Source organism: Dicentrarchus labrax, unplaced genomic scaffold, assembly GCF_905237075.1.
Source record: "Dicentrarchus labrax unplaced genomic scaffold, dlabrax2021, whole genome shotgun sequence".
In the NCBI taxonomy this organism is placed as follows: Eukaryota; Metazoa; Chordata; class Actinopteri; family Moronidae; genus Dicentrarchus; species Dicentrarchus labrax.
In genome coordinates this window covers 11,771,693-11,795,197 of record NW_026136722.1, presented here as the reverse complement: position 1 = coordinate 11,795,197, position 23,505 = coordinate 11,771,693, and the positions used below count along the sequence as shown (strand labels likewise).

The following is a 23,505-nucleotide window of genomic DNA, read 5'->3' as shown; positions in this document are numbered from 1 at the left end:
ACACACACACACACACACACACACACACACATACACACACACACACACACACTACTGTTCTGTCTTTTCATGCAGGATTATGAGTAGCTTTTCAACTAAAGTATGTAAAGGTTTATGATTTTTGTATGCCCATCTTGCACACAAACGTGTACACATACACAGAAAATGTATTTATTTCAAAAATAAACTGTAATGTATCAGTAATCCTCGACAAAAGCACTGCGTCCACTGAACGTGCTACCCAGACTGAGAGAATCACACAGAGGGCAAGTACAGCTTAAGTGGTTTATCTATCTTAATAGAAGGTTCTACTATGACTTTAACTTGTAAATTACACCAGGGCCCAATTCTTGTTTTTATTATATCTTACCATTGGGAACCCTTGTTTGCAAGTGTGATGGCTCTTTTGTCTTCTACGCTGATGACACACAGCTTAATTTATCATTCTCTAAATCTATCATTTTTCTAGGCTGACCATGCACATTAAATTATGTTACGCATTACAGATGGATGGCTCAGAGTTTCCTCCAGCTAAATGGAGGATAAAATTAAAGTTGTTATTTTTGGTGATTAACATGTTGGTAAAACAAATTCAGCAGTGCTATGGCGACTTTACTTTTACTATTAAACCTCTGTCCACAATTTTAGATGTTTGACTTTGATTTCAGCTTTTAAAATCTTATTAAAGGAGCATACATGGTTGCTTCTTCCACTTAATATTACTGAAATCCAACCTGTCACTTGTCATACTGAGAGAATTATTCAAACTCTGGTAATTCCCTGCTTAGACTACTTACCTGTCTAAAACTGTGAAAAGCGTTTAACTGTCAGCAATAATTTTAGAGCTCAGTGGGAAGATCATTGACTAATACATGATTAATTTTTCACTTGTGCTGATTTACATCCATTACTTGCTTATACATTTTAGAATTGCTTAAAACTGTTATTTATTACAATTAAGGCATTAAATGGAAAAGCATTTATATAGAGTATATTTCAGAACAGAAATGTTTCAGAAACCATATGTTACTTCACAGTCGCTTAGATCATCAAAGGACTTTTAACTGTCCCACCATCTAGACTATAGACTACAGGGGACAAAGCCTCAGCACTTAAAGGCTAAACAAATAAAAAATCCTGATAATGCTGCTTAATGTGTTATATTATATATAACTGGCTAAAACCTAATAATTATAAGCCTACCTGAAAAATAAACACCAAATTTACCTTCATCTTTTATACCATCTGTTTGCTTTGTTGTATTTTTACACACTTCACTAAACAGAAAATTGTAGCAGGTCTACAGCTTATCTTGGTTTGACCATACTGTATAGCCACACCAGTTCTATGTAAGTGTTAGTAAGTTAGTTCCAGGGGTCTCTTCCACTCATTAAGAAACATGGTTTTGCACTATCCAGATGTGTACAAGCATCTAGGCAGTGTTTTGCTCAGTGCCATCGCAGAAAGGCCCATAAAAACTCAGTCAGCTGTGTTCTTGGATCAGCTGGTTAGAAGACAGGCGCAGGAAGCAAGTGAAGCAGACTTTGAAAATAGCTCTGAGCTGGCAGAATATGGGACGCAGCATACATGGGTGCCAGGGTGGGAAGCAGCCATGCAATGGCCACTGGCACACAAGCCCCACAGTGTCACATGAAAGTAGCTAGATTGTCTTTGATTAGAGCTCTAAACATTGTGTGAGTCATGACTGCTTCTAAGATCATCACAGACAAATGTCTCATCAATAGTGATGGGACTCTGAGGCGAGGTTTTACATTAAAGTTTTATTCTCTGCCATTGTTTATGAGGGGAGATTATTTCTGTCTCAAAGCGAAGACATTTCCCATCACAACAGACTGTTACACTGTAATAATTCCTGGCACCTTCAAACTGTCTCATCAGTTTGGATAAAACTTTGATGAAATAAACTTCAATAGCAGCCTTTTTTCCTGCATGGTTGTGAATGAGGGTTGCCTGAAAGAAAATATCCACTCATAACTATGTATTATATTCTATTATATCCAGTCTTTTGAAATGCAAATGATAAGGCTTCCAGTCATGAGTCTTGATTAGAATGAGTTTACTGAAAAAAAAATCCTGGCAACATTCTTTATTCCCCATGACCCTGAGCATGAGAAGCAGGTATGGAAAATAAATGGATGGCTTATCCAGACTATACCCCCAAGGGAATGGTTGGGTGTTCAATAGGATTATGGAGTTTAGTGTTGTAAATAATTCAAACATGCCTTAAACTCACTGACATTTACAGAGATTAGATCATATTTTCACTTTGAAGTTGTATTCAAAATTACCTGCTGAGATACTGTACGTTGTGGGAAATATAAAGAGAAAAACAGTTGACTTCACATTTTCACAAAAGTAACACTGTGCAAAGACAACTTTTTCTCCAAAGAAAACATTTCAACCTGACAGCTCACTGCAACATTAAGGAGCCATAAAGCGGCGGATTGATGTTTTAACGAACTATTATTCATTATAAAACTCCTCTCCTCTTCAAACAGATGGACCTTCACCCCTGAGACAAGGATGTCTAAACATACTCAGAGTACATATCTAAGCACACCGACATGCACACATACACATGCATGCACGCACATACACATGCACGCACACATATCCAGATGGTCGCAGATCTCTTGGGATGTTCAATTTTATTCAATCATTTCAACAGACCAAGGCATTTGCTTAATGGGTAAGGTGCCATAAAAACACACTCTGAATAGAGGCAAAGGCAATCATTAACTGCTGATGAACCAGAAAATGTCTGATTCATTCCTGTGCTTGATATTTCAAATTTACTGTCTTGAATCCTATTAGCGCTAAGACAGGCAAATGGAACTTTCATATTTCTTTGTTTGTGCATTAAACAGAAGAAACACTTCTATGTAAGCAAAATTGAAAAATAAAACCATAACCCCAAACTGCTGTTTTTGGTTACAAAACACCCCCAGTGCCCTTTCTATGGTATACAGTATCTATAACCTCCCTCCTTGAAGCCAGAGTGTTTTATTCTGGGAGAGGAGGATCGACAGGATTTAGAGACAAACAGAGTGAGGGAGAAATAAGACATACTTGAAACTGTAACATTGTCTCAACCTCCCCGTCTTCCCCGTCACCTCTCTGAATCTGAGCACCATCCTTCCCACCCTGGAGGTGACTGACAGATGGGATCAGCCTGAACATCACTCAGAACAAGCTCTCTACCTCCCGTCACCCCGGCAAAAACATATGATTTACCACGGCCGTCCACACTGCATCCTCCGCCTCTCATCATCACTCACAGTCGCAAGCCCACAATTCAGCATCATTATAGGCTACTTAATGTGACTCACACACCAACATGCGCATCATTCACATTTGGTTGAAACATTGCTCTCACATGCGTGTCTACCTTCATCATCCCTCTCTTATTAATACAACATAGGCCTTGAGACAGATTCTCAAAGTCCCACTCCCACCAACCCTCTCTGAAACCCCTGTACTGTTTCTGTAGCTAAACATATAAACACACACTAACTCAAATTCACTGTATCTTCCCATTTCTTCACTATATCTCTTCTGCTGTGTCACTCTCTTCCATCTCTTATTCTCTTTTTCTTTCTTGAATTTACAGTGAGAACATGAATGAACAAATACAGTGCACACACACTTGCAGGAAAGCAAAGGAAGTCATACGCACGCTAACAATCCTCTCCGAGGTGCCCCCTCTGGAGATGGTGGTCCCGTTGAGTCCCACCAAAGACGGCAGAGTCTGAGACATCCAGTTGGTCACCATGGCCATGGTGCTGAGCACTGCCCCGATCTTTAGCATGGGAACGCTCATGTTTGCTTCCTGTGGGGCCCCAGCGCAAACGGCCCTACAGCCAGCCCTACCCTGCCCTGCCCTGGACCTCGGCTCCAGTCAACCCCTCTCTGCTCCAGACAGACTAGGCAGGGAACCAGCCAGTCAGCTTCTGCCTCAGCCTGAGCAGCAGCAGAGCCCCCAGAGCTGGTAAAGCACAGTTACCAGACTCACACACCACTGGCTCAGTCAAAGGGACAGCCAGAGACCGGTTAGAGGAAAGCGGCTCACATCCAACAGCATCACGCTGGAATCTTCCCTCTCAGAGTGACTGCCTCAGCCTCACCCCCTCCCTCTCTCTCACTCTCTTTTCCTCTCTCTCACTTCCTCACTCTGCCCTTGTCTCTCCCTTTCTCTCTCTCTCTCTCTCTCTCTCCCTCTCTCTTACCCTCTCTTCCTCAAAATGCAGAGCTGCGCATTGGCTGCCTCTCTGTCTCATCCCCTCCCAATCAGCCTCTGCTCTATCCTTGCCAGCCCTGTTTTGCATGCATGTATCCATTCTTTTCCTTTCCTCTCTTTCTCTGACATTTGGCTGTTCTCTTATGACTCACTATCTTGGTGAGTGTGCGTGCACATATTTCTGAGGCATGGAGATCAGAGAGAGACTGATTTCAGGGGGCTGATCTGTGCTCTGTTATGTGACATGTGTGCGCCCAGGGCACCCTAGGCACAGTAGAGGGTCCTGCAGCCTCATAACACTGTCTGTACTGGATGGAGCAGTAAGGATATAGAGGGGTGGGTGAATATATCTAAGGTTGGCCAGGGGCTCATCAGGGGAGACAAAGGCAGGTGTTACAGCAGTTGGAGAGATCCAGGTGCTGCTGCCCATGGCTGCTTTTGACAGCTTATCCATCATTCTGCTTCTTGACATATCCTAAATCAGGCGGTAGCTTACACTTTTACAGTATCTTACCAACTCCACTCTGCCTGAGGCATAACCATATCACCATTGTCAGTTACAATGTCTTCTTGACACTTACTGTGGAAAATGTTGATGATGCTCTAAAAGTAGTACATGAGGATGAAGATTAAATTGACATAAATTACGTAATCATGGTTTGTAGTAGGTTAAAGCTATCAATACACTTAGAATGTAAAACTGATAAATAAAGGTTGGATTTGGCCATACCAGGCTGCTACAGCATGCTTTCCTTGAATAAGGAGGATTACATGTTATTTTTCCAGTGGTATATTTTTTGCCATTGTTATATTGCTATAATCCAAATGGCTTTAGCTTTCAGCACAATCACAGCAGGTAAGCCAGTGTCAGATATTATACCAATCACTTCACTGCCAATTTTAGTGTCATTTTACCTCAGGGACTATGCCTCAAGCCTGATTTGAGCTTATTTCAGGACAGACTCTACGTGTTCTGAAGTTTAGATCAACCCTTTGAATGTGGGGTTGTATATTGTCTCCAAATCATAGCTGTCTCAATTTGCCACTCGCCTTAACACCAATGGGCCAGATGGAATGAGGTATGAAGCGATATGTGAATTGGAGGTGTCTAACATTTTTTCTTGAAGCCTGAAGCCTCTCCTCGCAACAATTTCAAGCAAGATACCGGGCCACTGGCAGTGTCATGTTGCGCCCTAAACAGCCATGCATAATGATGACAGAATGGCCTACTCAGACAAAACGGCCAGGTCATCTCCATTTCTTCCCTGCTTCCTGGTCTGCTGACTTATTAATTTTGTCAGTCATGGATGGGCTCCTCTCCCCATCCAGTCACATTGGGTGAGTGATATGGGCTCCTCTGTGTGGGGTGTACTGTGAAGTGATATGAGAAGAGACAGCTTTCTGAGCCCCATCCAAAAAATGTCAGCCTTCCTCAGCTCACCTGCTGGCTCCCACATCAGTCTCGCCAGTGTTGGCTCCTCTATTTCTGCATCAATACTGCCCCCTTGTGGATACCAGTGGAAATGCACCCATTAAACTGTCTAACTTCACAGCCAGAGAGCTAGCCAGTGCCTGTCATCCTTGTCAATACTGAACCTGGTGACAGGTAGTGGCCTATTCATGAGAATGTGTCAAATAGATATAAGGGGCATGTGACAGCACTGTTTAGAGTCACACTGTTCCATTTCTAACATATATTTTAGTGGTGAGGCGAAAAAAAAAGGGTTCAATGCAAAATAGTGTAAGCATTCACACAAACACACTGCGGCTGCCTGCTGTTTTCTTAGTTGGTTTAGCCAATGTCCAGCAGCATGCTGAAAATAGACTGGTGCCAAGTGAATATATAATGTATATCATCTAATAACAATAATAAGTGATTTGTTATTTACCAAAAAGTTGATACCTGGCACACTGTATGTCTGAATCTAACCAATCAATATGATGTGCATGCAATATTTATCAGGCAATTATACTTAAATATTTAAATGCAGTGGTGTTAACTCTGTTTTTTTGTTTTGCTCACAAGCTTTGTGTGGCTGAGGAAAGCTATGTTTTTTATCATACTATACTATGTTTCCTTTAATGCACCATCTAAAAGGAATGCAGTTATCGACATATTCACAGGGTGGCAGCAAAGATTTAAACATAGATGTAGACAGCCTTTACTCTTGTATCCAAGATTCCGTACACAGCTTCCTCAAAGAAAACCTGGTGACAGAGTAAGAAGGCTGAATGAAAAGGAGAAGCATTCACGTTGGAGCTTATTGATGTACCATCTTGGATAATTAAAGAGACTAGCCACCCCCTGTACAACTGTGACCACTATGCAAGTAAGCTGGATAATTCCGGCAAGTAGAACATGAAATCCTTGGCTAGAGCACATTTGTTTCTTTAATTTCCCTCCAGTGGCTCCAATTTGTACAGTTTGACTGTTGATTATGTGCTTAATAATGCCTTATCCAGTACTTGGATGAAGCGGAAAATGCAAAGACAGCAAACATGCACGCACGCACACACGCACACATGCACACATGCACACGCACACACGCACGCACACACACACACACACACACACACACACACACACACACACACACACACACACTTGTGTGAACCCTATTTGCTCTACAATTGTGACAACCCTGTTTGACATAATGCATTTCCTAGCACCTACCCAACAATTCCTATCATCCAAACTACATACCTTACCCCGATCCTCACCTTAAATGTTTCTACTGTAACTACCCTTTAATGATTTAATTAAGTTTTTTTTATATAATTTATATTTACTTTTATTTATTATCTGTTCTGTCTGAAACAATTTAATTAGATTGCAAACATTTTTTAAATATATATTTTTGTATATTCTTTAATTCTTAACTATTCATATTGACCAAGTGGAGGGAATCTAAGCAGGGTTGAACCTGATCACAACCTGGAGGGGAGACTACATGAAAAATATATGGAGGATGAGAGGCTGGGATCGTTGTTGTCTTCCCTAAGGCCTAACCAACATCTTTTAAATATTTTATATATTCTATTTGGGAGTTTTTTAATAAGGTGCTTTATCATTAGAGGATTATTTATTTGAACATAATACCTATTCTTTACCTTTACAGAGCTCTAAGGGCTATTCAACTGAAGAAAAGCCAGACAATCCTTTAGATTAGCAGGATTGTCCTAATTTTTCAAAAATATCATCACTAAAAATTTGAATTGGTCCTCACAAAGTTAGAGGCAGTTATAATGGCCGATGGTAGAGGCCATGTGTATAATCCTTTTTATGTTTTGCTTTTTAATGATCACATAATTCATCATAAATCAATCAATCAATTATTTTGATATACTAATCATTAAGAGTCAGCAGATATGACTCAGTTTCAGATAGTAGGGACAACGGTCAATGATATATTAAAGCACAGTGACTTTAGATTAGACATAAAGAACATTTTTCCAGACAGTTCCTCATTTATTCAGATAATAGATTATTACCACATCCAAATAAAACCTTAATGACAATTTCCCCCAGCCCTCTTTATTCTCTCTGTTCTCTAGTTAGCATTATTTGTAATAGGATAGTACACAACTCTATTCTCTTTCTAGTTTGATGAAAACATTTTTTTCTCATAGAGAATTTTTTATTTATTTGTGCTAATCACAAAATACTGTGTGCATGATGGGCCTGTTTGATGTAAAATAAGTGAAGACATAGAGGCTGTGCCATCAGAAACTCCCACATCATATTTCCTCTCAGAGGTTTTCACCTTTTTAACCTTTCATTCTATTTCAAGGCATCTTTTAACGTTAATAACTAGCTGTGTAGAGTGACGTGTACCCGAACTCTTTCAAATTTAAAATGCATCTCACAGAGTGCAGGTCAGATGCCGTCTTTTGTAAAGTGACGGACCAAGTATAGGATGGGAATAATAGGTGTGATGAGGACAATCTGCCATACCTCAAAGAATTACAGTCTCTGCCAATCATCTGTCTAATCACAGAGTCTGTTGGCAGAACAAGCTTTCATTAAATATTAGCTAGAGAGGAAGTCGGCCATTTAACCTGTATTAATTTAATCCTTTTTGATTAATTTCCACAGCCATTCCTCATAATTTCCACTCTAATAATTGGCCAGCCTAATTTTCGCTGTGTCATTATCTCCAATTCTCTGTCGCTCTCTTTTGTTCTTCTTCTCCATGAATTTTATTTAGCCTTTTACTCCTCTCACTCTCTCTGTTGTCTCTCTTGGCCCCTCTGGCAATAAGAAAAGATGGCATCATATCATGTGTTTCACCCTGCATGTGTCTTGGCTTCTACTATTTCTGTCCCGATTTTATTCACTGGTGATCTTATCTGTTCTGTTGCATACTTGGGCTACATATTGTGGAAACTATACTGTGGAACAACTACTGTACATGCATACATGTTCTGCGGCTTTTTGGTGCCTCTACATAGACATGTCAACATGGCCTTGCGCTTTATCATAAAAAAATCCACTCTGCTCCTTGCCTGTGGGCATGCTCTATAAAGGGCATTTTTAATTAGTTCAAATGGTGAAAAACCCCACCAACTGCAGAAATAGCAGCAAACCCATGGATGGCAGTAGAGCGCTACAAAGCCCCGAGGTCATAGGGACAGGCTCTGGGTGCGATAACAATACTGGGAAGGAGAAAGCAACAAACACTAGACACATTCTCACTGAGCACAAACACACAGCCAGCTACAGATTCACAGCTGAAGCATAGGACCAAATTACACCTCAGCTAATTACACAGACCTCCTTCATAATGATGCAGAGCTGTTATGACTGAGGCAGCGAGGCTGCACACAAACCCCCGCCTGAGCTCCAAAAAGATGCTGGAGTCATCTGGGTCTAAGAATACTGGCTATTTTTCTGAGTCATAATTCATTAATTAGATGATGGACATGGAGGCCCACTGCCTTCTTAATATATCAAGATCAAAATCAGCTTAAACAAAGCGTGACCTCATTACCATGGCAACTATTTAAATGGCATAAATAGGCTGTACCCAAGGGTTCAGGCAGGCAAACAGTGGTGTGCTTTCAACATGGAGTGTTTAATCTATTAACGGCTCCTGTGGGCCTTTGATTAAGGAAATTCATCTGGGATTTCACATTTTATAGTAGCGAGTGAGACCACAGGAGGACTATAGAGTACACATGCATCGACCGCTGCATGCATAAAGTACAGAGAACACATCCTATTGAATTGAATATATTCAATAATTCAAGCAGGGAGCATTCACCACAAATGAAGTAGGACCTCTGTCCCACAGAAGCAATTGACAGTATATGAAACATGACATGATGAATGTGGCTTGCATGAAGACCTTACATGGGAGTCAATAACCTTGCATGTGCAGCTTGCATCAGCACAGCTTTACAAGATTAGGCACTATAATCTTCTAAAGACAATACTTTTACATTTTGTGCATTTTACCTTTGTGTGTTTTTATGTGCATGCATTTAAAGTGTGTATGTTAATATGTTGCCCATTTATGTGTTTACATGCATGCATAGATTTGTTTGTGTGCGTCAGTGCTTCTCCATATTTGTGTCCACTTGCATGAGCGACGCTTTTCTCTCCACTGAGCTGTGAAATGTCGACAATACCCTCTAATGGTGGTTGCCACAGTGTTGTGTGAGAGACCCAGTTGAGCTGTGACATGCACGTAATATACAGTATCTCGGTCACCACTGTATGAAACAAAAGTAAGGAAACAAACAGTTTCACCGCCAGTGGCTCAACCCAATAGTGCTTAACTACAATAATGGCCTTTAACAGGTGAGAATCTTTCCTTCCAGTGGGAATGTGTGAGAAAGAAAATCAATACAGTAAGTGTGTCTGCCTGGCTATATTGACTGTAACACACCTACAATACCCTGTGGTGAGTCCATCCATTGTCTTTACAGAACAGCCCGTAGAGCCCATTTAATCAACCCACGCTGAAGAGAAGGAGACGCCTTTATAATATCACAAGACAAGACAGGAGATCAGACACCAAGACTCATACCAGACCTCTTTAGAATAACCACTTTAAAATCATTTTGATGCTACACTGACTTGTGATAGGGTGAATGGTGCCTCTGACATTCCCACTCTGTGCCCTGTATGCTTGTTCTTGCACTAGACCGGGTGCCTGGGCTGTATCAAGTACTTTATGGAATTAAGTCACACACCACCAACTATGTCACCGATTTTGGTGAAACTGGATCATATTTCATGGACCACCAGAGGATTGTTGGTATCTACAATGGTAGCACAGGAGCTATCTTATCCATATTTATGACAGTTGTGTATAAGTGAATTACACTCTGAAACTGTAGGGGCGCCTAATGGAAAGAAATACCAAATCTTACATAATTATTTCCAATGTTTACAATTAGTTTTTTCAAAATGCTGTATAGCGAAATTGCTTTTACAACAGCGTAAACAATATATTCTTTTATCCAATACGAGTTTATTCTTTATCTGCTTGTATTACATTTAGATATTATTATTTGTGGGATATTTGTTATGAATGATTGGAATATGGTTGAATATGAGATAGCTCAATCAGGGACAAGCAGGGGGCCATATTTTGCTCGAGGCTTGCTAAAGAAAAGGCTTGATCAAAGCAATAGACAAGAACTACATGCGGCAATCAGCTGCCATGCATTCTGCAGCACAGCATGGCTCTTTCCACTGTTCTGCACCTACTCATGCCAACAGTACCAGCTGAATACGACTCAGTGTAGCACTTCCTGAAGAAAATGTGCCCAGTTGAATTGCCCACACACACGGAGGCACTCACACATACGCACATGCATACAGATACGCATTCACACACAATTACTATGATCATTTCCTGGCTCCATGACCTGATTACCAATGTCCCACAAAGCCCACCCTTTTCTGGATCCAACAGCAGAAAGCCACTGCCACATCCTGACCTTTTCTCCCACCCAGCTAATCAAACATTCTCTCTGTTGCGTAGGGAAAGCTATTGCTGTAAATGGAGTAATTACTGACAGCAAATTGGGTGTCTTCAGCCCGGCAGAAAGGTAGCTGAGGCTCAAAGAAAGCCTGCTAATTGAGACTGCCCCCCATGGCCACTGGTCTCCTTAAAATGCCCTTCACTCAACTTGTGGTGCTGGCCTTGTCACTATCACCCAGAATAATTGAGTTTTTTTTTTTTAATCCAGATGGTAACTTGCCTTCTATGATGTTGATGGCAACCACATTTTTAAGCATCTTTTATAGCAGCTCAGACAACACAACTGGTAAAAACGCATCTATTTTGGTATGCTAATATTTACAAATTTGTATCAGCCTTCGCTACAGAATATTACTTTTGCTGCTGAGAGCATTTTTAAATCTGCCCTGCTGGAGTTCATTGCCATTCCATTGTCTTAAAACTGTACTGGCAAAGTGCTTTGTTTCATCAATGATGTATTCATCTATATCTGCAGAAGAGCTGAGAGCCGATCTTAGATGCCATGTACCAAGAGCCTTGTTAGATGACTAAAGAGACAACCAGTGGGCAAAATGTCTGTGCTTTCTCATTTGGTCTCTGAGTCATTGTTTACAAATATCATCCAGTCGCAGAGTCAATGTATCACCATGATTAGCTAATCGTTGTGGTAGGTTACATAAGGGGAAAATAAGCCAAAGAACAATACAAGAGACAGACAAAAAGGTTATAGAAGAGACTGTGATGTTTAGGAGGGGCAGAAAGAGAGACAGCGAGAAAAAAGGATGGGTGATACATTTGAAACTCCCTGAGGTGATGAATTTACATCTTGTCTGTTTTCTGCCACGTCTGCAACAGCGAAACTAACAGGACCAAAGAGAAGTGGTGAGATCCTGCCAATTACAGTCTGGTTGACTGAGAGTTTGCAGCAGCCAAAACGAAGAAAAAAAACCTCTTAATGCTCTATACTCGACATGGTCAGAAGCAAACAATGACCAGAACCCATCAGCTATAACTGTATATTAGTAATGAAGGCACAGCACCAGCCTGAAGTCTTGTGTCCATTCTTTGTCAGAGCTCACACTGAAGCCTCCATTTGTATCCTCTGTCTTCAGGTCATTAATGCTCAGAGAAGCTGTAACATTTAATTAGGGACACATTATTAGTACAACACAGGCACAGTGTGCAGTGGAGAGAAATCCCAAAACAGCCCCTAACTGAATATTACATTTACAGCCACATGGAGTTATGGGCAAAAATGGTTAGGAGAAACTTGTAGATAAACAAATTAGCTTGTCACTGTGTGCTTTTATGGAGTTTTGCCTTGCTGGTGGAAAGAGCAGAAAGAATTATTAGTATAAATAAACAATCTTTTGTTAGCCTGTGTTTCTTGTACCTTCCCCCAACACCCTGCCGATGATTGCAGCCCTACAATCTTAGAAGTCTTGGCTGACTTGTCAAAATGAGGAACCACTGATCCTTTCAGTGATTAAACAAACAAACAGACAGGAAAATATCAACAAACGGGAGAAAATGAGTATACAGAGCAGAAATGAGAGGGCTGTACGTTGAATATTATAAAGGTGTAATATTGTGTGGAGTTAGCCGAGTGTGAGATGAGAAGTATTACGAGTGGGAAGGTGTTGGTGGGAGGAAGGAGGAGGGATGGGTCTTAATGGTAAAGAGTGGCCATAGAGTCTGGTGCTTCACCACAGGGGGTTGCATTGGATCATCAGGCTGGGTCTCTCGACAACAGATGCAATGTTCACCAGGTACAAGGCAACAAACTATATGGAAAATGTAGTGACATAACCTGCATTACTATCTCAATTCAGCTCTCCTCCCAAAATGTAAATTTCATTCCACGGTGTGTGTGCCTGGGAATATGTGAGTTTATGTAGAGGTTATACACAGACAGTTGATGTGTGGATTTCTATAAACAGTGTGTCTGTGTCTTTGTCAGCAGGATTCCAGTTGATGCAGGATGTTGAGCAGCGCACTCTTCACTCCGAGCACGACGCAGATCTACGGTGCTTAATGATGTTATTTGTGAGTGCAGCCTTGGAGATATGATATCAGAAAGGCCATCCCTTGCATTAATATTCCATGCAGCACTAGAAGGGAATGGGAGATGATTTCTCCCTCAAGGAGGCGCTTCCTTTGCTAATCGTTAACATAAATATTTTCATTTTCTGTCTTTAAGACATGGCAGCCTGCGACTCCACCGTTTATTCTTCCTGGGACATATCATTGTTGACTATTGCCTGATGCAATCAAAATAACAACCAACCTCTAAGCATGGAAAATTAGAATACCTTTTAATAATGATCTTAAGAGGGTAATACATTCTGCCATCCACAGATTAAATCACTAATTTAAATTTTAGTGACACTCATGCATGGGCCCACTTCTGTAAAACAACTGTATGTTTGTGTCAATTTGAAAAACAAAGACTTATGTATAAGGAGGTTTCCTGCAGTCCATAATAATCTGACGTTTTTAAAGTTCCATTTAGTGCTGCTTTTGTGAATTAACAGATTTTAGCCACACACGTGTTTCACGATATGCAAAGGTACAAATCAGTTTCAGTTTGATCGAGTCTCGCTGTTCTTAGTCTTGTTCAGGGCTACTTAGATAAGATCAACACAGATTTAAGCATGGCAGCTGCAGATATCGATCCAGAACATACCAAGTAGAAAAATGTGCCTGACAAGTGAGAGGTACTCCTCTCTGAAGATCCCTGCACCAGCTCACTGCATGCTGTTACTTTCACTGAGAGGACTAAGAGATGAGAACTGGGCCTGAGAGGGCCAGTAGCCGGAGGCACTAAGGCTTAAAGAGAGAGACCTCTCCTGAATACCTATTCATCACATCGCCATTAGTGTGGCTGAAGCGCTGAGCTCTGCTGCTCAAAAATAGTATTACGGCATTAGCTCCCATAGCATAGTCTGACATGATAGGACTACCACAGCTTCATCATATACAGCGGAGCCCAGATTTCAACCTGCCTGTTTGATGCAGACATATATATCTGGCTACACATCCGCATGCACACAAACTCAGTTGTAGATAAACAAGTGCAAACATCATGAGAGCAGGTTTTTATCAGAGACTTTTCTTTTTTCCCCTCCCACAGAAATGCCACTCTATATCATTTTCTTCTCTCATCTTGTCTGTCAACACTTCCACATCCTTTTTTCCTGCTGCTTCCGGTGTCTCTTGCCAGAACAACAGGACATGCCATTGTTTTGTCATGGTCACAGCCGTATTGATTAAGCGATGTGGAGCTAATTAAAGACAATCTGCAAGGAGTGTCAGTGCCAGTGAGGGGAATAAAATCGTGGTGACGGAGCGATAGGCCTCTAATTATTATTCTCCTTTTGGTTAGTATGGGAGAGATAATAACCCTACAGGCACAGTCGGCAGGCACAGTCACAAGGCACTCTCTCTCTCTGTCTATTTCTCCCTCTATCCCTGCCCGCAATCTCCAATTTTCATTTCCAGCAACTCCACTCTGTCTTTTCCTCTTTCTCTCTTTCTCTCTCACTCACTTCCCAGCCATGTCCTCCTCAGCTACTCCAATGGGCACTAATTCAAACCCAGTCCACATCCTCTCACTTTGTACTCTGACACTGCCCACCAACCCTGATCACCACAGTATCTGTCTACAGTGTGTGTGTGTGTGTGTGTGTGTGTGTGTGTGTGTGTGTGTGTGTGTGTGTGTGTGTGTGTGTTACTGAATTGATGTTATATATCTACAGTATATGCTGGTATTTATTTGTAATGCACATAAAACCTTTTAAATACTTTCTTATCCTTACCTAAAGCTATACAGCTTTAACATCAATTAGATGCACATATGCATACCCATTGCCAAGACTTTACTCAGGGACTAGGGGGGCAAAAGGATGCTTTCTTTAGAGTATATAGGAAATACATTTGTTCTTTGTGCAGGCTCAAAAGAGCAGGTTACAAATGTTGTAGACTGAGAACCCTGGGCAAGCTCAAGGCCATTGTTTCAAAAGGATGTTTTGTTTCTTTGTTATAAGAACAAATAAACTCTAAAAATCAAATGGACTTAATGAGCATCAGATTCATGATACTGCTGAATACACAAGACTTACTTTAAGAAAAGTTCCTTTTGACTAATATCTAAAACCCACCCTTCTGATCTATAAAAAATGGATGCAAAAGTCAGCGTGTTACATCATTTTCATCCAATTTTGTGTAATCCATCCAAGCTAGATCAAATTTCTTTCACTAAATGTCATCAATGCTACACATCATTCGATTTTACTTTTTCCTTTATGATACAAACTGAGTTTCCAATTAGCAGCATATGAATTTATGACTCTGCTTGTGACTCCTGCTTCCAGATGTGGTGTTCCCATCCAGTTTTACACACTAGTGTGTCTGTGTGTGTTTTGCAGACTAGGAGAAATCCCAGGGGTTTAGAATCAGGCAGCATAACGTAATGTAAGCTGGTGTTCCTTCTACTGGAGCATCTTGTTATCTCCCCTCTCCTACATGTAGTGTCTCTATCAAAGGACCTCTCTACCCTGCTCACCGTGGGGCTGCGGAGAGCAACTCTGCCAGCCTGCTTGATATGCAGCAGTGTCTGGTAGCTGCTGGGCTCCCACGCCTCCCTGACTGGAGCCTTTAAGCCTTGGCGCAGTCAGAGAGAGCCTCCCTCATCAATGGCCCTACTGAGTGGCTGTGACAGTGCCACGCGGAAAACACATCGATTAAATGGTTCCTCTTGCCACCCGCTTTTGCCGCGCCGCATAGCTCTCATCCTTCATTCCCCAAAATGAAAGCCTTGCAATTGAGTTAGCTTTCAACATGGGAGGCAATGCTGTCACACTCACACATGGCGGTGAGGAGAGGATTTTCTGGAATAAAGGTAGCAAGGATCATGTGAAATAGAAGGAGAGACAAAGTAGAGAAAAGGAGATTAAAGAGTAGTTCAACCAAGATTTACTCTGTCACTTTTTATCACCTCTCATTCAATGTCAATTACTGCTACTCTAAACTCCATAACATGTATGTGAGCAATGTGTAATTAACTGGGGCTTTTGAAGAGAAAACTATGCTGTACAAAATCTCCGACCAGAAACTGACATAAAAAACAAACCTTTTTAAAGGAAACAAGATTTCCCTGGAGTGTTGTGCGTTGTCCAGCCATGTGATCGAGCAGGTGGAGGCCGAATCTATGTCTGGTGTTTGAGAATGCACAACACTCTCTGATATGGGATGCGTGTCTTCCGATAAAAGCGAAGAGATGTGAAGAGCACCGTTCAAGTAGCAGCTTGCCCAATCTGCTCAGTCTTATGAAAGCTTTTGTATCAGAACGGGAAGAGGAGCTCTAGGCGCAACAGCCATATTTATATTCCAATCTTCTACACAGAAACCCACATTGCCAGGCTCATAAAAGATTCATCGAGCAGGGGAAAGCAAGGTCGTACAGAAAACTGGTCAGGAGGTGCCTACTGCAATGCAAAAAAGAGCAGATGGACAAAAAAACCATTGAGTGAGTCCCACGGTGGCAGTTACTAGGGTAACATGCGTTGTTACCCTTATTACTGGTGGCAGTGTGTTCAGCACTGACCAGATGATCAAGCATGTCTGTGCTCTAATTGGCATCTGTCACTCATACTCTTATCTATGACAGGCTTAAGAGTCACAGACATGCTTGTTGGTATCATTTCAATGCAATGCTTGACTCTGTGTCTGTTGTGGATCCCGTTGCTGACATGTTTGTGAACTTGAGAGCAAAGGGGAAGCAAAAAGGGAGACAAAGACAATGTGTGTGTGAAAGAGAGACTGCGTGTGTGCGCATGCACGTGTGTGCCTGTTCTGGGTGTTGTCAGAGAAATGTCACTCTTGCTTAGAGTCACAGACATAAACCTCTGGGAGTCCTGCACCCTCCAGCACAGTCACACAGAAGGAAAGAGAGAAAGTGGGGGAGAGAATGTGATATAGGGATGATATTTATCCCACCAGTCAAGCTGATCCTACACTGTTGACAGCAAGCATACAAATAACATCCTATACATTACATGAGCCAACAGAATATTTTGAGGAATTGAAGTGAGCATCAGTCATTCATTGGGAAATTGTCTGGAAGAGAGAATAAGGATAAAAAAGGGACACTACAGGCTCAGAGGACATGTGTGAATCTACTTTTCCTTCCTCCTGCATGTATAAAAAAGTAATCAGTCCTTGAGTGTACAGCTGGCTGCTGGTTAGCTGCCAGGTTAACTATGTCTGTATAAATGAGAAATCTCTAACAACTGTATTTGGTACTTAGTCCCAAAAGACCTTAAAGACCTTTGTAATGATGATTATGAGCTGCCCCAGAGTCAGCCAGCTCAGTCCATGGGATTGCTAATGGTCATTTTAGGCCAGCAGGCCGCTGGGTTTTAAACAAGACAGAAAACAGCAACAGAGGTCATTTAGAGTCCACACAACCCTGAAGCATAAGTAGTGGTCAGTCTGTGGTACTGAATGAGTAAGTGGTCATTTAGAACATAAATACTAAATACCAAGGTTACTAGACTTTTCTCTTTTTGACTTTGAAAATTCCTCTGATAAGCGAGAGTGTCCCCTGCCCTCTATAATATCAGCAAAATTCTCAAATTCTCAGGGTTTTAACAAGTAATGTCCTGTGTGGATGTGGTATTAATTTAAAGCTTAAAAGTCAAAAAACATCAGTGACAGACACATTTAGTCTACAATGCTAGGGACATGCTAGGGATTATTATAGCCTGCAGATTTTCTTTTTATATATTACGTGGAGTTAAGATCACAGCTACATAGCTGCATATGTATACATATGTAAAAGGGCATTCTAGTTGGAAAGGTAATACTGACACACCCTCTTTACCTCAGGGGGCCAACCATGACAGGGACAAAGTGTTAGTCTGAGAGTCAGGCCACTGACCTCACATGCTTCTCTACCCGGCGTTCCATCTGTTAACCAATTACCGCGCAGACCACTGACTGCCTTCATGCCTCATACAAGGCACTGCAGTAGTAAAATCAGTCACCCAATTCACCCTGGGCCACACTGCAAAAAAGCTCCCTGCCACCATTGCACGCTAATATCACCCCTGTGTGAGTCATTTAGAACCACATTTAGAAAACTGACCCAGAAACAGGTACATCATCATCAAAACCAAACCACTCACACAGACACAAAAACCTCCCTGTCAGTTAAAAAAAATATACTTGCTAACCACCGCTACCTTACGGATTGACTTGCTGTAACTCCAAACCATTTACACCATGTTTAATACTTTAAACTAGTCAAAATTAACCATAAAACCAAGTCTTAACCAAAAATAAACATTTAATCTTTTAAGGACCATATTTCTGCTGTCAGATGGGAGCTGAGTCCCCATAATGTCACTGTGTGTACAGATTATTTGTCCCTAAAAACATATACAAACACACACACACACAGACACACACAAACATACGCCTCTGATGATGAAGCAGTGGGCTGCATGAAAGCACATCAAACATGAAGATGAGAGCGAACAGCGGACAGCACAAAGGCTCAATGGCTCTCTGTGCTCCAGCCCCTTTTTCTTAAGCAGTATCTCCTTTATGAAACACATCTCTTTACAGTGGTAAGATTCTGACTCAAACAATGTGGTATCATTATTGTGCACTGATTCGAGCTCTACCCTAATCAGTCATGACACAAGCACATACTATTCAATCTCTTCAAGCAGCCCTGAATCAAACATAATGCAACCTCATTATCTGTGGCTGATTGTGAAGCAGCACCTTTGTATATTAATGGGGAGTGCATGAAGGTGGACTCACCCACATGGTGCTAGACATGATTGTTAATGACTGACAGGCAACACAGAAACTAGGTTATGTGTCTTATTTAACAGAGCAAGAAAGACATTAATATTACACTAGGCTTACATATTATTACCCTTTATCAAGAAAATGTGGCTCATACTATAGCTATAATAGAATGCTTATTAACATTATTATATTAGAAAAAGAATGCTATGTCAACAACGTACAAAATATGCAATGTTTAGATTAGAAGTTGTGTTGTGTGTGTTGCAGCCTAACCTTCTATGGGCTTGTCTTATCATACAATGTTAGTAATTCAGACAAGCACTAGACCTATTGTAGCATAGCAAGGTGATTTTAACAGTTGAGTGTGTGTCTCTGTCTCTCAGTGGCAGATTTACACCCTTGCTCCTGCAGCTTTTCATTTGTTTAATTCTCTAGGTGGGGGTTAGACTGCTGCTTGGCAGAGCACACTCTGTCCAGCCTGCTACCTAGTGACCTTCCTCTTGGGAAACGTAGACTCACATCTCTGTTCTTCTTTGACTGTCATCCAGCTGCACCGTCTCATTTCTCAATATTTATAAAAGCTTTTAACAGGTAGCCTCACTGATAATAACGGCAGAGGGAACTTTTTTTAAAAAAAGTCTTTTTTACAAGGTTTGACAGGTTTCAGTGTTTTGGTAAGATTGCTTTTGGCATTTTGACAGAAATGTACCACAAGTGGCTCGATTATACTTTTGTCTGGGTGAGGGCTTTTATTGTGATCATGCTGCTGTGCTCTCATTGGTCTGGCACCAGGAAGAGAGATTTTTGACCAAAGGGTCACTGCCAGGTTGGTGGACTGTTTAAAGCTGCCTCGATTGGACATTAGCCAACCCAGCTGTTTGTCCTGCCTGACTGTGATTGAGCTGGGGGTCTGTCCTTCTTGTCCTCACACGTAGAGACACTGTAGATTGCATTAGCATTAGGCCAGCTGACTGCTTTACATTGGTTTGCCTTTGTTTGCTTGTATGGAATTGTACAGTATCTGTCTGGTTTGCCAATAACACTGACATATAGCTAAGAAAGTTGTCTCAGTATAGCATTATCATAGCTACTGTTTCATTTGTGTCAATAAACTCATCTCAATTCAGTGACACTTATATTACAGCACTAAAGTACTGTATAATTAGCTCAATGTAAATAAACTAAATGTTTGTGCCAAATGATGTTTTTAACAGCAACGTGATTTACAAGTGCTCAATACTTTACAGTTCTTGTCTTTTAGCTATAAATCGACCTGGCTGGGTGAGTTTCTGGTGCCATCATCACACCAATCTAGACTGAGGAAACACAACTTAACAAGGTCTTAAATGGTAGTCTGTTTCAACTGATTGTTTATTGTGAACCCTGGTGAGAGAAAGGATCAAATGAATTACTGAAAAATCTAGCCAATTGCTTACACAGGCTTCTGTCTCCCTCTTTGAGAATGACAAGCAATTAGGTTTTCTCCCCCACTGCACTCTGTGTTTGAGCAGAAAAACACCAAAGCAAGTGTTCATTTCACTCTCCATCACTCTCAACCATGCTAGAGTTGGGAGTCTTCGAGGCCAGACATCTTAAGCCAATAACTGTATTCCCCTTGCACTCTCTTACTCCAGTGGGACCACAACAAAAATGTTTGCCTCCAAACCTAAATGCGAATCTTAGTACATGAAACAATCTTTATTCTCGACAACTTAAGCTGAAACTGAGCAGCTACAGAAAACCAAACAAGGAAGTCTTTTGTCCCCTTGAACAATATTACCTCACCTCTCAGTCAGGCGCCAGCAAGCTTTTTAAATCAGTCTGATGGTTGGACAGGAATATTAGTGCCACACACATCTCTGTGATCTGCAAACATTCTTCTAAACACGTACCCATTTCTGTCTGATATAATTCAAAGTCTTTGTTTTTAACAAAGAAGTTATATTTATTCAAGAAGATGCAGGGCAACTGTCACCAACCACCTTCAAAGTTATCTCCTTTGAGATAAAAAAGGATAACACTTTTCTTATAGTCCTTATCTGTTTAACATAAAACAAAAATCTGATCATATTCACATTAATTTAATTCACCACATTAAAGTCCAAATCTACATACTATAAATGGAGCATCTTCTATTTCCAAGATGAATTAGATAGTGCATCAGAATTTCTGCTGTTGCACTATTTTTACATTCTGAGCAATCAATACTAAGCTATTAATATTAACCAGAGTGATGAAAAGATGCTGAGTTTTGCAGAAAATTTGTTACAATCTACATTATGCCAACATACTATAATTTCTCTTGATGACATGCATGTCAATGCATGCAGTTTTTTCCCCCAGAACATTTGGCTTATTTTCCAAAATTATATAGAGGGTTTACACCTTGCAGAAGGATTGTTATCACAAATTCTTCTGAATGTCTGTCTACTTTTAGAGGTGAGCTGCCTTGCATTAATTCAAAATTATCCTTAATATTTTAGACATTGAACACATCCCTTTCCTTAATTGAAGTTACAGTGTTTTGATGAAGATTTGATGATTTTGAGGCTTTTGGCTCTGCTAGAATATATCTCTCTCACTACCCTGTTAAAGTGGAAGCCAACAAAGCACAACAGCTGTGCAATATATTATAGTACATGCTTTACTTATAAACCAATGTAAACACACACACACACACACACACACACACACACACACACACATACTTACATATGAGCTTGTGTCAGTGTGTCCTGTCATGCATGGCTTGATGTGCACACCATAGCAAAACATCTGTACCAAGGTCAAGCAGGTGCCCATGTGTATCAGTAACACTAAGGATCCCCTGGGCTTTATGGGTACTTAAGAAACACATGCAGTGAACGAACAAATGCATCTGTCTCATTAAAACCCTCTAAATATTTCATACAGGCCTATGCTGAGACTGTGACTGAAAATATGTAGATATCTAACTCTGCTTGCTGGTAGGGAGTGTTACCCACATTGCAGTAGATATGCAGAAAGTCATCAATTCTTTATGTTTGCTGTGCAATCTTAGGAAGACGGGTGGCATCATATTTTCTTTCATTCCTTTAAATATTTAATGTAAACACTTAACAAATTGTCCCCAGAGGCCAATTACAGTATGAACTCACTGAAGAAGGGGTTGATACATGATAGTAAATTATCAGCTAAATTGTCAGTGTCACATTTGCAAGTGTTTAACATTGACATTTATTCCTCCTCATTTATTGAAGAACATCCATAGTGCTGTGTCAATGTTTGTAAGCTAGGGAAGTTGTGTAATTCTTGTGTAATTCTAACTTGAAGTGTTAGAATTGGTTATTAGATTCAGTATATCAAATTCAAATATCAAAAAGTCACCTATTTTCAGTTGGGGATAAATTAAGTTATTAAGCATCAGAAAACGTAATAGCTAATTTAAAGGAGGTTAGAGAGGCACATCAACAGGTAGTCGTGCAGCTGGGGGATGTGTTGAATGTAATTGTTGAATTAGAGCCCTGGAAACCTGTTTCATACTGCTCAGAATGAAATCAATTGGTTTTCCTCTAATACCATCTGTGTTGTACATGTTATACTTTGAACTTGACACACAGGTGTACAGCCAATTCATTGGCCTTCCTCCTGTAGAATGAAAACATACGGTATCTTCTGCTTGTGTTAAAGGTCAACTGCAGTGTCCACCTGCCCTGTAGACATGGCATTTAAAACATTAATGTATGCTGCAGCATATGGCCTTTATTGTGTCTAAATCTTACATCATTATTAATACAAGTTATTCCTTAGTCTGATAAATTTGCATCAATGGGTCACGTCTGTTTTGCATAGGTTGAATGTAGTGATAGATAGATCTATGTAATAAAAGGCAGTGGTCATGGCTAGTGCAAAAAGTCTACCAACCTCATAACATATACAGTATAAGCTGGTGCAACTGCATTGTTTAGGGGCCTTAGAGATGAAAAAATGGGCCCCATAGAAGTCTTAATCCACAGGATCCCAAAAGTAAAATCGCTACAACAGAGACTGCCTCACGAGCGACCACTCTGTAGCCCACACACACCTTTTAATATCACTTTAATTTAGAATATGTTGTCAATACATACATACATACATTGCTGTGTATATTTTTAGTGCAGTTTCTGTCTGGTGGCCTTGGCCAAGTGTCGATACTCTCCGCCAACGTACGAGGAGGCGCTGTCTGTGGTGCTAAATTGACTCAGACTGCTGTTTTTAACCGAAAGGCGAGACACGGCGCTGTCCGTGGTCCTGAATATATTGCCGCATGGAACTAAAGGTGTGAAACGGCGCACGTACAACATGCATGCCCTTTTATACTCTCCTAAGTAACAGGCAGAATATAGCTACTTTATTAACACACCTTATACTTCCTAAGCTGTCATTGGTCATGCTCAACACTGCATGTATACTGACCAGCTGAACCCCAAGTTC

General features: G+C 40.8%; 2 protein-coding genes across 3 annotated transcripts in view; one reads left to right on the top strand and one right to left on the bottom strand.

Moving 5' to 3' along the window:
* The window catches only part of olfm2a (olfactomedin 2a), a 41,433-nt gene that overhangs the window by 16,584 nt on the left and 1,344 nt on the right, over window positions 1–23,505 (bottom strand). Inside the window, exon 1 of one of the 2 annotated variants that reach the window (XM_051389294.1) lies at window positions 3,698–4,218. The exons of the other annotated variant lie outside the window; for it this stretch is intronic. Coding sequence (XP_051245254.1) covers window positions 3,698–3,841 — 144 coding nt within the window. The 5' untranslated portion in view covers window positions 3,842–4,218. Of the gene's footprint in view, window positions 1–3,697; window positions 4,219–23,505 lie in introns of those variants that run through there. 2 annotated transcript variants of the gene reach the window in all.
* soul5 (heme-binding protein soul5) overlaps window positions 18,320–23,505 on the top strand; it is a 163,310-nt gene continuing 158,124 nt past the window's right edge. Inside the window, exon 1 of the mRNA XM_051389325.1 lies at window positions 18,320–18,323. Coding sequence (XP_051245285.1) covers window positions 18,322–18,323 — 2 coding nt within the window. The 5' untranslated portion in view covers window positions 18,320–18,321. The remainder of the gene's footprint in view (window positions 18,324–23,505) is intronic.